The 13,454-nt window shown below is 32.8% G+C and overlaps 3 protein-coding genes across 3 annotated transcripts; all 3 read left to right on the plus strand.

Annotated features, from left to right (window-relative positions):
* LOC141826142 (calcineurin B-like protein 3) lies at positions 1-5,989 on the plus strand. Its single transcript, XM_074713390.1, has 10 exons — positions 1-182; positions 583-633; positions 720-871; positions 1,252-1,334; positions 1,589-1,648; positions 2,670-2,778; positions 3,405-3,457; positions 4,265-4,345; positions 4,973-5,085; positions 5,757-5,989. Exons 3-10 carry the CDS (start codon positions 751-753, stop codon positions 5,812-5,814), a joined length of 678 nt encoding a protein of 225 aa, XP_074569491.1. The 5' UTR covers positions 1-182; positions 583-633; positions 720-750; the 3' UTR covers positions 5,815-5,989.
* Positions 5,990-7,299: 1,310 nt separating this feature from the next.
* Positions 7,300-12,970, plus strand: LOC141828220 (elongation factor Ts, mitochondrial-like). Its single transcript, XM_074715601.1, has 9 exons — positions 7,300-7,389; positions 8,100-8,385; positions 8,461-8,633; positions 9,407-9,496; positions 10,080-10,254; positions 10,645-10,829; positions 11,384-11,509; positions 11,690-11,778; positions 12,728-12,970. Exons 2-5 carry the CDS (start codon positions 8,118-8,120, stop codon positions 10,248-10,250), a joined length of 702 nt encoding a protein of 233 aa, XP_074571702.1. The 5' UTR covers positions 7,300-7,389; positions 8,100-8,117; the 3' UTR covers positions 10,251-10,254; positions 10,645-10,829; positions 11,384-11,509; positions 11,690-11,778; positions 12,728-12,970.
* Positions 10,596-11,841, plus strand: LOC141827006 (elongation factor Ts, mitochondrial-like). Its single transcript, XM_074714299.1, has 4 exons — positions 10,596-10,829; positions 11,384-11,509; positions 11,690-11,778; positions 11,823-11,841. The coding sequence occupies exons 1-4, from the start codon at positions 10,596-10,598 to the stop codon at positions 11,839-11,841; spliced, it is 468 nt and encodes a 155-aa protein (XP_074570400.1).
* Positions 12,971-13,454: the final 484 nt, after the last annotated feature.

The raw sequence follows: 13,454 nt of genomic DNA on the forward strand, positions 1-13,454 counted from the left end.
AATATCATCGTCGTCTCACCCTGGAGACGACGACGCATCGCACGGAACCCCTCCTCCCCCTTTCGATTCTCTCTTCTCATCAATCGCTCGCCGCCGCCTCCCCCTTCAATCCTTGTTGTTCTGCTACTATTCGGAGCTCCCGTCTGTCTCGACCATCGCCTGTACCTACGGCTTCAGATCCGGTAATTTTAATCTATTGTTCTCTTTTTGAATCTCGGAATCTTTGTAGCAGGGAAGCAAGACGAGATTTCCTGGTTTCTCAGCTTCATTCCTTGGTTTTGGTTGGATTGGTGTACGATCAAACTAATTCAATGATTATTTTGCTGTGAATTTGGATAAAATACAAGTTTCCTACAGGTGATGGGAAATTAAGGAACTCTTGGTCAACGTAATTTGGTTATTCCTCAGGGATATGTGTGGATGATTCGAAGGGCAATTTCCATCTAGATACAACGTAGCGTAGTCTAGTTCATCTTTTTCGATTTTTCTATTATTCATTTTTTATTATCTGTTTCAAAATTTCAAGATAGACATGTTTTATTTGTTTCTTATTTCAGACTAATGGTTTGATTGTATATTTAGGGGTGCCTTACTTGTAAGCTGGACAACAGGACAACATAAAATGTTGAAAAGGTTGTTCTGGTGAATCGCATGCTTGTTACTATTTTTTCCAGGCTATTATGAAATGTTTAATTTACTTTTGTTTCATCAAAATGCAGGTATGGAGTGTGTTAGCAAGAAGAAAATATCATGTTGCAGTGTCTAGAATGGTTCGAGCATTTAATTGTCATCCTAGGGAAGTGTTGTGATCTTGATTTACACGGGCCAAAGGAACTCAAGGATCCAGAACGGTTAGCTAGGGAAACAGTGTGTATGTTGCCTTCTGTCTATATGCATATAAAGTCTCATTTTTATTATCTTCCTATTGATTTAGTCATTTCCTTCCTTTCTTTCTTTCTTATTTTCCAATTCTATTATTTTTGGCATTTATATTTTGAAATTGCTACTGATAACTGTATGGTGTGTTTTCCATCTAAAATCTACTTGATCATTTTGTGGTTAGCATAAGTGAACTAGAATCTCATCTCTGTAGGAACTATTCAGTTTTCTGAAAGTTAATTTATATTGTTTTTCATTTAAAAAATAATTGTTATTCTTGATTTTTATTGTTTGTAATTGCTTTTGTTAATTATATGTTGTGTTCTTTTATTCATTGCCATTGTTATTCATCTTTGTAACCCATTTTTGCAGTTAGTGTGAGTGAAATAGAAGCATTGCATGAGCTATTCAAAAAGATTAGTAGTGCGGTAATTGATGATGGCTTAATCAACAAGGTAAGGAACACACTTTTTTCTTATTTACCATGTCCAATTTATATATTGTATATGATAGTTCCTAGCTGTCAATCAGATATCATATTTTTTCAGATGATGTTAAATATATACTCATAAATAACTGACAATCATTTTATTCTTAAATGCTAGGCCCACGCTCTTCATTTTACCTACCCCTAATTGAAATTGTGCAATTTTATGTTAATTTACATTTTGTAATCTTCATAGATTAAACATGTTTTGCTATTATGCAGGAAGAATTTCAGTTGGCACTATTTAAGACTAAGAAGAAGGAGAGTTTGTTTGCTGATCGGGTTTGTCTCTACCTCTCCCTTCCCCTCCCCTTTTGTTTGCAGCTTCTCAATTAAATTTAATTTCAACCAGAACTCCCAGGTGCTCAAGTGTAGTTTGTATAGGAAAAGGAGAATAAAACACTACACTTTTTTTGATTTGTTATTGCACTTAGTATGCCATTGTTTATTACTAGAAAGATTGAGCTATTAATAGTTTTAGAAAGCTCAAGAATTGCCTCATGATTTTGCTATTGCATATTACTGATGAAAGTAGATGGCGTTTGCTGCCACAATGTGTGCGGGACAAGGTGTTGGTCAATTTGGGTACATGCTATGTACTACATGGACACTCATTTGGTCATTTGATTACATTCTGCCCACATGGCTCAATCTCAGCCTCTGCATGATGGACCATCAAATGCAACACCGCTATCACTATCCTTGTTGAGTGCTCTCACTTCCTTCATCTCCAGGCTTTAGTGAATGCCTTGCTTAGCTAGATACTTTTGTGACTCATGTAGGGATTTCTGCAGCCTTCTGTAGGCATGACTTCATTCTTTTTAGCTTCACCTTTTTTCTGTCAGTGTGCTGCTCTGAGGTTCAAGGAATTGATGCCTGCGTGCTCCAATACCTCTTTTTTCTGTTTCTTCTATGTGCACATATTATATTCTTCATTTTATTATGATTATGTCTTGGTCTACATTTGTTAGTAGGTTTAGTCCCATATTGTTTTTTTTTTCTTTTTAAGGTTTAGTGTTATGCGTTTTGTCATATATCCATTGAATATTTGTCTCTTACATTAAAACTCTAATTTTCCCTCGCATCAACATTTTCTTCCAAACTTTCCGTGAGCTAAAAGGTGATTTTCAAACTAGTATGGTAATTATAAGTTGTATTTTAGCTATTGTGAATCAACAAAGAGATTGTGGAAACCCTTAGTTATGTGTCCTTTTAAGGTTAGATCTTTGGGAGCTATTTTTTTAGTTTAGTACCTAATCTGTTGATGTATGGTAAAAAATTTTGAATTTTACAAATTTTTCAGGTGTTTGACTTGTTTGACACAAAACACAACGGAATTCTAGGATTTGAGGAGTTTGCACGTGCACTATCTGTTTTCCATCCAAATGCTCCAATTGGTGAAAAAATTGATTGTAAGCTTGACAGTTTTTCTTGGTTTCATCATTGGTTATGGATTATTTCTAAAAAATTTATATATTTTTGATATTTGTTTTATTTTTTTTCATTCAATAAAAGAAGGATCTTTTTGCATCTGAGGTTCCAGTTATCAGTGCTTTATATACCCTTGAACATAAGAAAAGGAATTATCACGAATCTCATATTTTTCACAAAATAACACCACTTGCTACTGGTTGAACTGCTTTTTTTTTAAGTAAAAATTGGTAGATTTTTAGTAAATCTGTTATTTATGGAAAAAGTTATATTATATTACTTTTGCACCCGACTATCCTTGCCACGATTTCTGGTGAGTGTAAAACCTTGTTGGAAGAATTGCTGCTTTTAATGTTTTGATTATGCAATTCAATAGCAGGTGCCACATGCTAACAGCATGGTCTTGTTACCCTATACACTACTAATGAGGCATTATATGCTTGGCAAATTCAACTCTGTATAAGGATTATGATCCTACTGAATTAGTAAATTTGACTTGAATTAGAGCTTCCTTTTTTTATGACACTTAAAAAAATCATCTCTTATTGGAAAATGCTTTTTGATGCTAAAAGTTGGAATTTACCAGAGATCCCATTTCTTATTGCAGTCTCTTTCAAGCTATATGACCTCAAGCAGCAAGGTTTTATTGAAAGACAAGAGGTACTATGCTTAATATTTTGACTATGGAAAACAATGTTCAAATTTAATCACTTCTTAACTTGTATTATAAACTTCATTTTCAACATAATAAAACGAAGGTTCAAGAATTGTCAGGTAAATGGAAGAAGTTGAATTCTACATGCAGCATATTTTTATTGACAATGTTTTAAAAGAAAAAAATAATAATAAAAAGACTACACAATCAAACACCTTACCATTTTTATAAATCAGAGAGAAACATTCTTTTTTTTTCTAGGTAAATGCATCATATATAAGAATCAAAAGTGATGTAAATCTTAGAGCCCTGAGAGAAACATTCATTTTGAATGAAAGTTTTCTTGATCTGGAAAACTGAAACTGCATTCATTTGGTTCTGCGAGGAAAAATACTGCAGACCGGATAAGCCATCTGAACTAATTTGTCTTTTGGTTTCCTTAGATAAGCCATCTAATCCAGCTTAGGTTTTCTGGTATCCTCAAAATTCGGGTCTAAAATCCTTCCCATGCTGTACGAATATCAAAATTTGACAAAACTGCTTGTCTATGCCAAATCAACAGTAAGAATTTAGCATAGCTGCCTGCAAGAGTTCCGTAACTAGATTTAACCCTTCTTGCATATGTAATTCTAGACATTTAAGATTTGAATCATGTTTGAAGTAGGCTGTAGGTTTCCAGAATGCCAAGCGGAAATAAGTTTTTATTTTGATTTGCTAGCATTTAAATTACCTTATATATCTCTGTCTGCTAATTGGAAATTGAGAGCACTAACGCGGCAATTTTATTATCATTTTTGAATTTTCTGAGCCAGGTTAAGCAAATGGTAGTTGCTACACTTGCTGAATCTGGAATGAATCTTGCAGACGATGTGATAGAAAGTATCATTGACAAGGTTGAGATTATTGAAACTGAAATTGCTTCATCAACATTTTGCATGTTTCTTGTTTGTCTTCTAAATTTCATCCTAAATTCTGTTTTTTCTTGAAGCTTTACATTTTCTGAGGTTCTGCCAAATTTTGATATGAAAACATATATCCTTGATTTTAAGACTTGATTTTGTTAGAGCTGCAAATTTACAATAGTAACCTTATTGGTATTGCATGGTTATCTTTCAACCTTACATATTCTGTGCTCGAAATGTTTTATACTTTTTGGTTTCTGAATCTCATGTTCCAAGCTTGTGTGCCTAAAAACACACAAACATTTTTTTCTATTGTCTATTATTTGGTGTTTCAATTCCTTCTGCCCTTTTCTTATGTAAACTCTGTAGGCATCAAGTTGATTTTCATTTTCCGGATGGGTAAATGGGATGAATATTTTATATTAGCATTTGAAAAGAAGCTAGTCAACACCATGACTTTTATGTGCTATGAAATTAATTCAAGAAAGCACTTGTATTTATTGGATAAGATGCTTATTATTTATTCACACGATCTATTTGAGTATTAAAGCGAATATTAAGACATATTCTCTTCTAACTTCTAATAATCATATTTCTTCCATTTTTGTTCTTATCCAGACTTTTGAGGAGGCTGACACAAAACACGATGGAAAAATTGACAAGGAAGAATGGCGCAATCTTGTCTTGCAGCATCCCTCTCTTTTAAAGAATATGACTCTCCAATACCTCAGGTAATTAATTGTGAACATCGTTGCCACTATGTGGGGATGAGAAGTTGGACAATTTAGAAGAAAAAAATTGTTTACTTTGAAAGACCTAATAACTTATTCATATAAACTGTGCACTATTTACTTCTCTTCAAATAGGTCAACTTTTTCGTAAAATAACAGGACAAGGAGTTGCTTTCTGGTTCTCATTTAATCTACATACTTCACCTCCCTATTAACCTTCTAAGAAGTGTCAAATTTTTACAAATCTATGAGTTCTTAGGCACATAATCTCATGTATGCACTATGCACGTGTAACATTCACTTTATACAAAAATCTCGCTGATTAGGTGTTACTCTCCCATGACTAACCTAACTCTGGTCCTGATTCTAGATTTATTCTAATATCATGAACTGGTGAAGATGATTCTCTTTTGTTGCAATTGATCTTTCTTATTTTCCTTGCAAAAGCAAAGTTCGACGCAAACCATACATGCTGTTAGTAGTGTTACTGTGTTAGAAGATGAAATTTTATATAATGGCAAACTGAGACTAGTCGAAAGGTCCATGCAAGCCTTGTGTTGTCTTGCTTTATAAGATCCTTAAGCGAATCACCTTTATGGCAGTAACAGAATGCAACAATGCAGCCTCCTTTTTTCCCCCGATTTCTCACTAATTTCATCTATCTTGAACAGGGACATCACGACAACATTCCCAAGCTTTGTTTTCCACTCTCAAGTTGATGATACCTAGGCTCATGCCACTGCTCTGGATTAAACACTTCCTGTGGGCTTGTACATCTCAGCACCATATTTTTAATTCTTTTTTATTGTAAACCATTAAAGAGAATGGAACTGGTTGCCATGGGCAGCAATTCTGATGTGATTTGTATTTATTTAGCGACAATTATGCACTGGATTTCTGTGAATGTTGAGGTTTCAGGTTTCAAATCCTTGTGTCGATTTGATTATTGAAACTAGCAGGATGCTGCAGATATGGTGTTGTTTTGGTGTAAGAACATATCCTAATCATATACCAGTTGATTTGTCTCTCTCGTCCCATAATTGGTGTGTTCAAGTTAAGCCACATGTTGTTCCAGGGGCATGATTGAGTTGATTAATGCGTGATAGATTTGTTGTAGTAGGTAAGGGTTGAAGTTTCGATGAAATTGAGATAATGTCCTTTTTGTAGTGGTCAATTATAGTTTTCAATTTATCTCTTTACAAATGATTATAGAATCGATTATGTAAAATTATTGGAGTGGTAGATTTCATCTTTTATTGCCAAGTTAAGCATGTTAAATGGATAGATAAGTAGATGAGACACTGATCAAGTCTAATTTATTAATTTATTATTTTTTAAATATTAAAAAATCTACTTGATTTTAGTTAAAATAAATAGGTTTTAGGTGAGCAAATTTAATTGGTCCATTTATCTGTTGGGTTTTACTTTTTTTTTTTTTTTTTTTTATATAAAAAAATCCCGTTTTTATATTGAAAAAGATGCCTCTTCTTAAATTTTTTTACATATTACTCCTCTTTACCTTAGTGATAAACTCATCATATAACATTTTTTATTTTTTAATAAACACAACGCAATAACTGTCAAATTTACTATAATATTAATAAAAAAAGGTAATTTAAAAAAAATAGAGTGAATGGTTTTTTCTCAACATCTAATGTAATGAACTTTGATAATAAAAAACTCCTAAAATAAAATTTAAAAAAAAACAGATTCAGTCCCATTCAGCTCTTGTTCCAAACAAAATAAAAATTCATAAAACTAAATCAAACATATAAGAAATATATAAATGTGAATATGTCCATACGAGCTTGATATGTTACATCTTATACCGCACACGAAGAATATCTAATATAAAATATATATTTTTAAAATTTTTACTTATTTATCTAAATATTAAATCTTAAATTTAAAATAAAAATAATATTTTATATTAGGTGCTTATAATATATCATTTATCTATATGAGACTTGACATGTTGTATACTTCCTAAGTATTTAGTGTAATATATATATATATATATATATATATATATTTAAAATTTTTATTTTTTAATTTAAATATTAAATCATAAATCTTAAATCTTCACGAGGTATGCAATATAAAATATATAATATATCATTTTACTTATATATATATATTTATATATTAAAACATGATAAATTTTTTATATATATTGGACACATTGTAAAATTAAATATGAAAAATTCTTCAATAAATCAAACTGGATCCCATCCTACAAAATATTTAAAAGAGCTAAAGCCTCTCATCGCCCTGTGAACTCTAGCAATCCAGCAGAATCAAGAGGTAAGCTGCTTCTCGCTGTCTTCTTGATCTGCTGATCGTTGTCTAGTTATTTTGTTGCTATTTTGCACCCTTTTTTGCCTTGTTTTTGGCCTCTGATTTCCTTATCATTTTCGCTTTAATCCTGCTCCTTGATATTGTGGTCAAAATTCCTTGATTGGGATATAACGGCAGGTCATATTGAGTAAATCGTTTTCGATTTGGAAAGGTTGAAGCAAAATCCTTTCCTTGCTGGAAATCAAAGTAGAAACTTTTTCGATTTGAACTTAGGGTTTAAAGAAGAGGAGAGTGGGGTATCTGAATTCGGCCGTCAGTGCACGCATTGGCACTGAAGGTAATCACAAAATCAGCGGCGACTGATGTTGGATTACAGGGACTTTGATCGGGTAGGTAGTTAATCTAGAGATCGAGAACCAGGGGCGACGAGCATCGAACTTCAAACGCGAAAGGCGGCAGTAATTTTTCCAGATCACCTTACTTAATTCGATATATTTCTAAAGTGTCTTCCTCGTGCTTCTTCGGATTTAATTAAATCCTTAGTTTTTTTATGCTTAGTGCACTTCATCAACAGCAGAAAACAGTCAGAAAGTCACGTAGTAGTTGTTCGTGCTTGTTTATTTGAAATTTTTCTTATTGACCCATAGATCATCACATCTACAGTAAGGTCTCTCTTTTTTAGGTTATCGTTGGTGATATTATACCTATGCTTACAGGAGATTGTTCTATCAGCAATGGCATTCAGTACAAGTGCAAAGAAACCCATATGGTTAGTAGTCAGCAAACTGAATACTTTGGGGCAACCAAGTAGGGGTTATTTCTCTCCTATTTCTCCAAGACAGTTTGCAAACCAGATTGTATGGAACCAGGTGCTTATGAGAAAGTTCAGTGCCGAAGTATCAGCTACTGATCAAATAAATTGCATCAAACAACTGAGGGAGAGAACAAGTGCTCCAATCAAGGATGTCAAAACTGCTCTTGTTAATTGTAATTGGGATTTAGGTTTGTTGCAGTTTATCACTATTATGTGTTTATTGTTGCTGTTAAAACACATAATTAGCTTGTTTGATGTTACAGAGGCTGCGCAAAAGGATCTCAGAAAGAGAGGAGTGGTGCTTGCTGGAAAGAAATCTTCTCGGACTGCAGCTGAAGGTTTGCTCTCACTAGCACAGATGGATAAAAAGGCTGTTGTAGTTGAGCTCAACTGTGAGACAGATTTTGTAGCAAGGAATGACACATTTCAGTACCTGGTTAGTATTGATTTGCCAATGGTGAAAACAAGTGGGGGTACAATGATGACCAGTGATACCATCATGATTTTGTCCTTCAAAAAAATATGTATAAATTTCTGCGTAGTTCCCACTGGTTCTTATAATTTAAATACAGAATTTTTGATGGTTCAGTATTATCTAGAATTAATGAATCCCAAAATCTCCTATCCAAGTAGATGAACTTCTTCCCTCTTAAGAAGTTTCCTTTCATCAATTTACATTAAATTTCTTATACAGTTATGTCTGATGTATTTAATATAGGACATTTTGGATTCTTGGTTGCCAACATCTAATGCTGTGTATTGGTCATTACCTGTTAACAATGTTTGACATGGCTTTTTTGGCAAGCACTTGTGTGATGCCTGATCGCATTCAGATTATTAGCATGAACCATTGGCAGGCAACTTGATCCTTCGGTGAATATTCCTTTTTGATATTTATGATGAGAAGTGCCTTGAATTCAATTTCGCAAGATGATAAAGCAGCAACAGAAGTTCCAATGGAAAAATATAGTGTACCTTAATATAAAAATGGTCGCCAATTGTTCATTTGAATTTTTTAACAAACTTTTGACATCTTAATTATCCAACATGTATTGCTGCTGCCTAAATTTAAATGTCAGTTTTCAGCGACTGCTTCTTGTTCAGTGCTCCATGTACAATGTCCTTTTTGAAGTCTATGCATTATTTGTGGTAACTGAATGGATAAAGTCTGGACCACTATCAACTTCTAACTTCTTGATCCTCATTCAGGCTTCTGCTTTGGCAAGGGCTGCTTTATCAATTGAAAATCCAACCCCACTATCCCAGGAAGCTTTTGCTTTTGGACCCGAATACTTGGAGGTACACATTTGTAGATTCACTTATTCACATGGTTATGCTTGCAAAGAGTGTATGAAAGTATTGTAATTGATTAAAATGCTGGCTGTGGAAAAAATAGTTTAGGATCTAAGGATGAAAGTAGAATTGTAGAATGTAGATGGCAACTGCCTTTGTGAAGTGGAAACCAATGCTCTCCATGCTGACAAGTGGAGAAGTGAACTTTAAATTATGATGCAGGGAACTATGATTCTCTATTACCTAACAAGAATACGTGCATTTCATTTACCTCTAATGTCTTGGATGAAAATACTCTTTTTATCTATTAACCTTAACTAGAATTGTAGATTTTGTTTTCTTGTACTCTCGTTGGATTTAAAGCCGTCCTTTGCTTAGTATAGTAACTACCAAATACAAATAACTGTTCTTATAACCTTTTTTGTATGTTATATTATATAATTGTTTTAAAATTCTTTTTCTTTCTACCATAGTGAATGAATATAAAAAATAAAATCTTTTTCTTTGAAAAGTCTTGCCATTATTATTTTACATCATGGCAATCTTGTCATTACTATATTTCTAATGCTCCCAAATTCTTGTAATGTAGAACATGAAGATTAATTTGGATCATCCCAAACTATCCGGAGAAACTACAGTGCAAACTGCAGTTACAGAAGTTGCTGCCATGGTGGGGGAGAATGTCAAGATTAGAAGATGTTATGCATTGTCGTCGTCTTCATATGGTGCTGTCGTATCTTATCTTCATACATGTCCCTAGCCAGGTAATATAACTGTAATCTTCCGGGCTGTTAATCAGACTGAAATAACATATAATCCATCTGAAATTAGCGTGTTCAATCAATAGGATGGTTTTTATAAGTTCTCGTGCTTCTCTCACCATTATCATTTCTGTACTATTTAGTACTGTTCGAATTACTTTTGGCTGGTGTTTTCCAGTTTCTAAGGTATAGTTTAGTGAAGCTGGTTAGTCTACTGGATTGACCTTTAAGTTTTGCCCAACTAATTGGGTTTCTTGTATGAAACTACAAATCTAGTTTGTTGATTGGTCTTGAGTCTTGACATATGATATTATGCATCAAATTTATAGCTGCCTAGAAAATAAATGCTATCAAATTTTACCAATATTTGGTGTTATGATCTGCTTCTTTTAGGTTTGGGTCGTATTGCTGGATTGGTTACATTGGAAGTGGAAGATGGCAATGCTTCACTTGATGCTCTTCAGCGGGTCGGCTCATCATTGGCAATGCACATAGTGGCATCGAAGCCTTTGTTTTTGTCCAAGGAACTTGTTCCTTCAGAGGCATTAGAGAGTGAGCGTGACATACTGAAAACACAGGTGTACTAAATTTGAGGAATCAGTATATTGAACTCTGTCAAAATGATTCTTGTTTAAGCTGCAAATGATGTTAGATACTGGAACAAGAATAATTAAGTAGGGAGAAAAAAAGTTCTTTTGGGCTATGTTGTTGTGTTTATTATCTCAGTCTAGCAGACTTCCAATCTACTACTCATTGTTCAAGGGAGTTTAGTATTGGCATCTTTTGATGCTATTCTCTTCCTTTCCTTGCATCTCACTGTTGTAGAACATGATGTCCATAGTTGTGAACTTCTGATGCTCGCAAATGTGTTTTTTTTAATGATTTACTCATCGCTATTGTTATACTCACTAACTTCAGCTTTTTTGCTTGCAGTACAGCTAACAAATTCTGTTTAGTTTCCTGATAATACTTGTGTTGTTGTTTATGCATCCTCAGTAGCAAGCAGCATTTAGTTTTCTATTTATACATGCATATTCATTTTCCATCCTAAATTTTTTTCCTACCTCCTATGCATGCTATGTTCAATTGTCTATTTCCCACTGAAGTTGTTTTCCTCCTTTTTTTATTTCAGGCAGAAAGTTCAGGGAAGTCCCAGATGGTCGTTGAGAAAATGGTGGAAGGTCGTATTAGGAAGTACTATGAAGAAGTTGTCTTGTTGGAGCAAAAGTATTTCTTGAATGATAGTATTAGTGTGAAGGTATATCAGGCATCTTTTATTGGTTGTTTCTGTTTAGAAGCTTTAAAGGTTCAAGTGAGTTTGGCTTGAGCCTTACTCAACCTATTTGAATGTTATGACAGTTCATATTTTGTTATCGTTAACTTTGAATGGCACTCTAAGAACCAGATTTCATTTTGATTTTGATGGTATCATATGCAGTCTCTGTTGAATGATTTATCAAATGAAGTTGGTTCCAGTGTTAGAATCGGCAATTTTCTCAGAGTGGAGGTTGGAGAAGGAATCCAAAGGTAAGCATTGCTTGCTGTTTTATTATTATTGTAATATCTTGCAGGCAAATGCAAATGCTGTAGATAACATTTCTTGCTATGTCGTTTGATTACCTGCAACTGCAAATGTTTTTTTTTCTAGTAGTTTTTAAATAATTTAAATTTCAAGCCTTTTAGTATAGTTCCAGGTATATGGTAAAATTGTTTTCTATTTAGTAAAAACACTATTCAATATTTGTACTTTTTTTTATTTATAATGGAATATAACATGATTAGCAAATACAATGCTATGGTATAATAATTATTTGTCCTAGAGTATAATAATGTATTATTTTTTGAAAAACATAGTTTATATTATAGTAGTTCCTATAAATCTTCAAAAATCACAAACAAAAGGGGAATTTTTCCCCCTTGTTTCTTTTATTTCTTATGGTTAATTAGGATTGCTATACCAATGATGAATTGATGATGATCACATATCTTTCAAATTAGCCAAAATGTTTTATTAATACTGTTAATTTTTAATTTAGAAATAATAAAATCATGCTACTATAATTTTTTAAAATTATATACCCACGCAACCCCACCCATTTGTCAAATTCTATCTTCTGTTGCCTATTCTATTTTTGTTTCCCTTTCATACATTACTGTCTTTTTATGTTCCATTCAGACTTCAAAATGAGTTGCGACCATTTTAAGTTCCATCCGATTTTCGTAACTTTTAATGTCTGACTTGTTTGGTTTATGAGCCAGCTTCTTCTACTCTTGTTGAAAATGTCACTTCTTTGTGGTAGATTTTAAATGCCTTCCAAAATACACTTTTTATGTGCTCATCATTCAATCCCAAACTGTGCATTAAAATATAGTTGCAAATTTCCATTTATCATTAACAAATTACATATTACATGAATCAAATACTTGCTCCTCCTTTTTCGACGTTTAACTAATCAGAGTTGTGTTGCAAATGCAGGGCAGGAGCTTAGCATCCCTTCACACTGTTGTTCATGCTGCATACTCTTTCTCAGAGATTACTTGGAGCAATAAACCTTGACAATGGCTTCTTGTTTACTTCTCCACATGAAGCAAACTTTCCTAATGCAATTTTTGTGTGAATCCAACAAGAAATGCTTTTTTTTTCTACTAGTGAATTATTTTACTTTTCAATTCAATCGTTGATACCATAATTTAGTCTTTTCTCATACATAACACTTGTTATTTTATCGTTTAGATAATTGAGTTATGCAGCGGAGTGAATTGATGAAAACTGTGTGTTTTGATACATTATAGCTAGAGTTGAATTGGAAATGCTTGCTTGCTTGCTTTATTTTTTTTTCCACTCTCAATTTAATCTTTTTTTAATACTAAAAATGTATTATTTACTATTCGTTGTAAATGCACAATTGTTATTTTATTATTCCTTTTTGTGTGTGGGTTTGCTTCTATTAAAAAATATTATTATTGTTACTTACAGTATTTATACAAATTAAATATATAAATAAGAATAATTCAACTTACCATTTTTATCTATCAGCTTAGGTAATTAATATAAAAGATAAACAAAGATTAAAAAAATAACTAACATAAAAAAGAATAATAAGCTTTTTATTAGTTGATAATTTTGCACTAACACATTTTTTAATGCTAGTAAATAGTAATGTCTTAACTTCCATTTAAAAATTATTTTGATGCAAATAAGC

This window comes from Curcuma longa, chromosome 4 (assembly GCF_044706935.1).
Source record: "Curcuma longa cultivar G26 ecotype Majalengka, Jawa Barat chromosome 4, ITB_CL_G26_1.1, whole genome shotgun sequence".
NCBI classification, from domain to species: Eukaryota; Viridiplantae; Streptophyta; class Magnoliopsida; order Zingiberales; family Zingiberaceae; genus Curcuma; species Curcuma longa.

Excerpts from the sequence above, each read along its gene's own strand:
- LOC141826142 (XM_074713390.1), top strand. The coding sequence starts at position 751 with ATGTTGCAGTGTCTAGAATGGTTCGAGCATTTAATTGTCATCCTAGGG. Across the intron at positions 1,649-2,669 it reads AGAGTTTGTTTGCTGATCGG|GTGTTTGACTTGTTTGACAC; the intron begins GTTTGTCTCTAC and ends CAAATTTTTCAG. Across the intron at positions 3,458-4,264 it reads GTTTTATTGAAAGACAAGAG|GTTAAGCAAATGGTAGTTGC; the intron begins GTACTATGCTTA and ends TTTCTGAGCCAG.
- LOC141828220 (XM_074715601.1), top strand. The coding sequence starts at position 8,118 with ATGGCATTCAGTACAAGTGCAAAGAAACCCATATGGTTAGTAGTCAGC. Across the intron at positions 8,634-9,406 it reads ATGACACATTTCAGTACCTG|GCTTCTGCTTTGGCAAGGGC; the intron begins GTTAGTATTGAT and ends ATCCTCATTCAG. Across the intron at positions 9,497-10,079 it reads TTGGACCCGAATACTTGGAG|AACATGAAGATTAATTTGGA; the intron begins GTACACATTTGT and ends CTTGTAATGTAG.
- LOC141827006 (XM_074714299.1), top strand. The coding sequence starts at position 10,596 with ATGCTATCAAATTTTACCAATATTTGGTGTTATGATCTGCTTCTTTTA. Across the intron at positions 10,830-11,383 it reads GTGACATACTGAAAACACAG|GCAGAAAGTTCAGGGAAGTC; the intron begins GTGTACTAAATT and ends TTTTTATTTCAG. Across the intron at positions 11,510-11,689 it reads ATGATAGTATTAGTGTGAAG|TCTCTGTTGAATGATTTATC; the intron begins GTATATCAGGCA and ends TATCATATGCAG.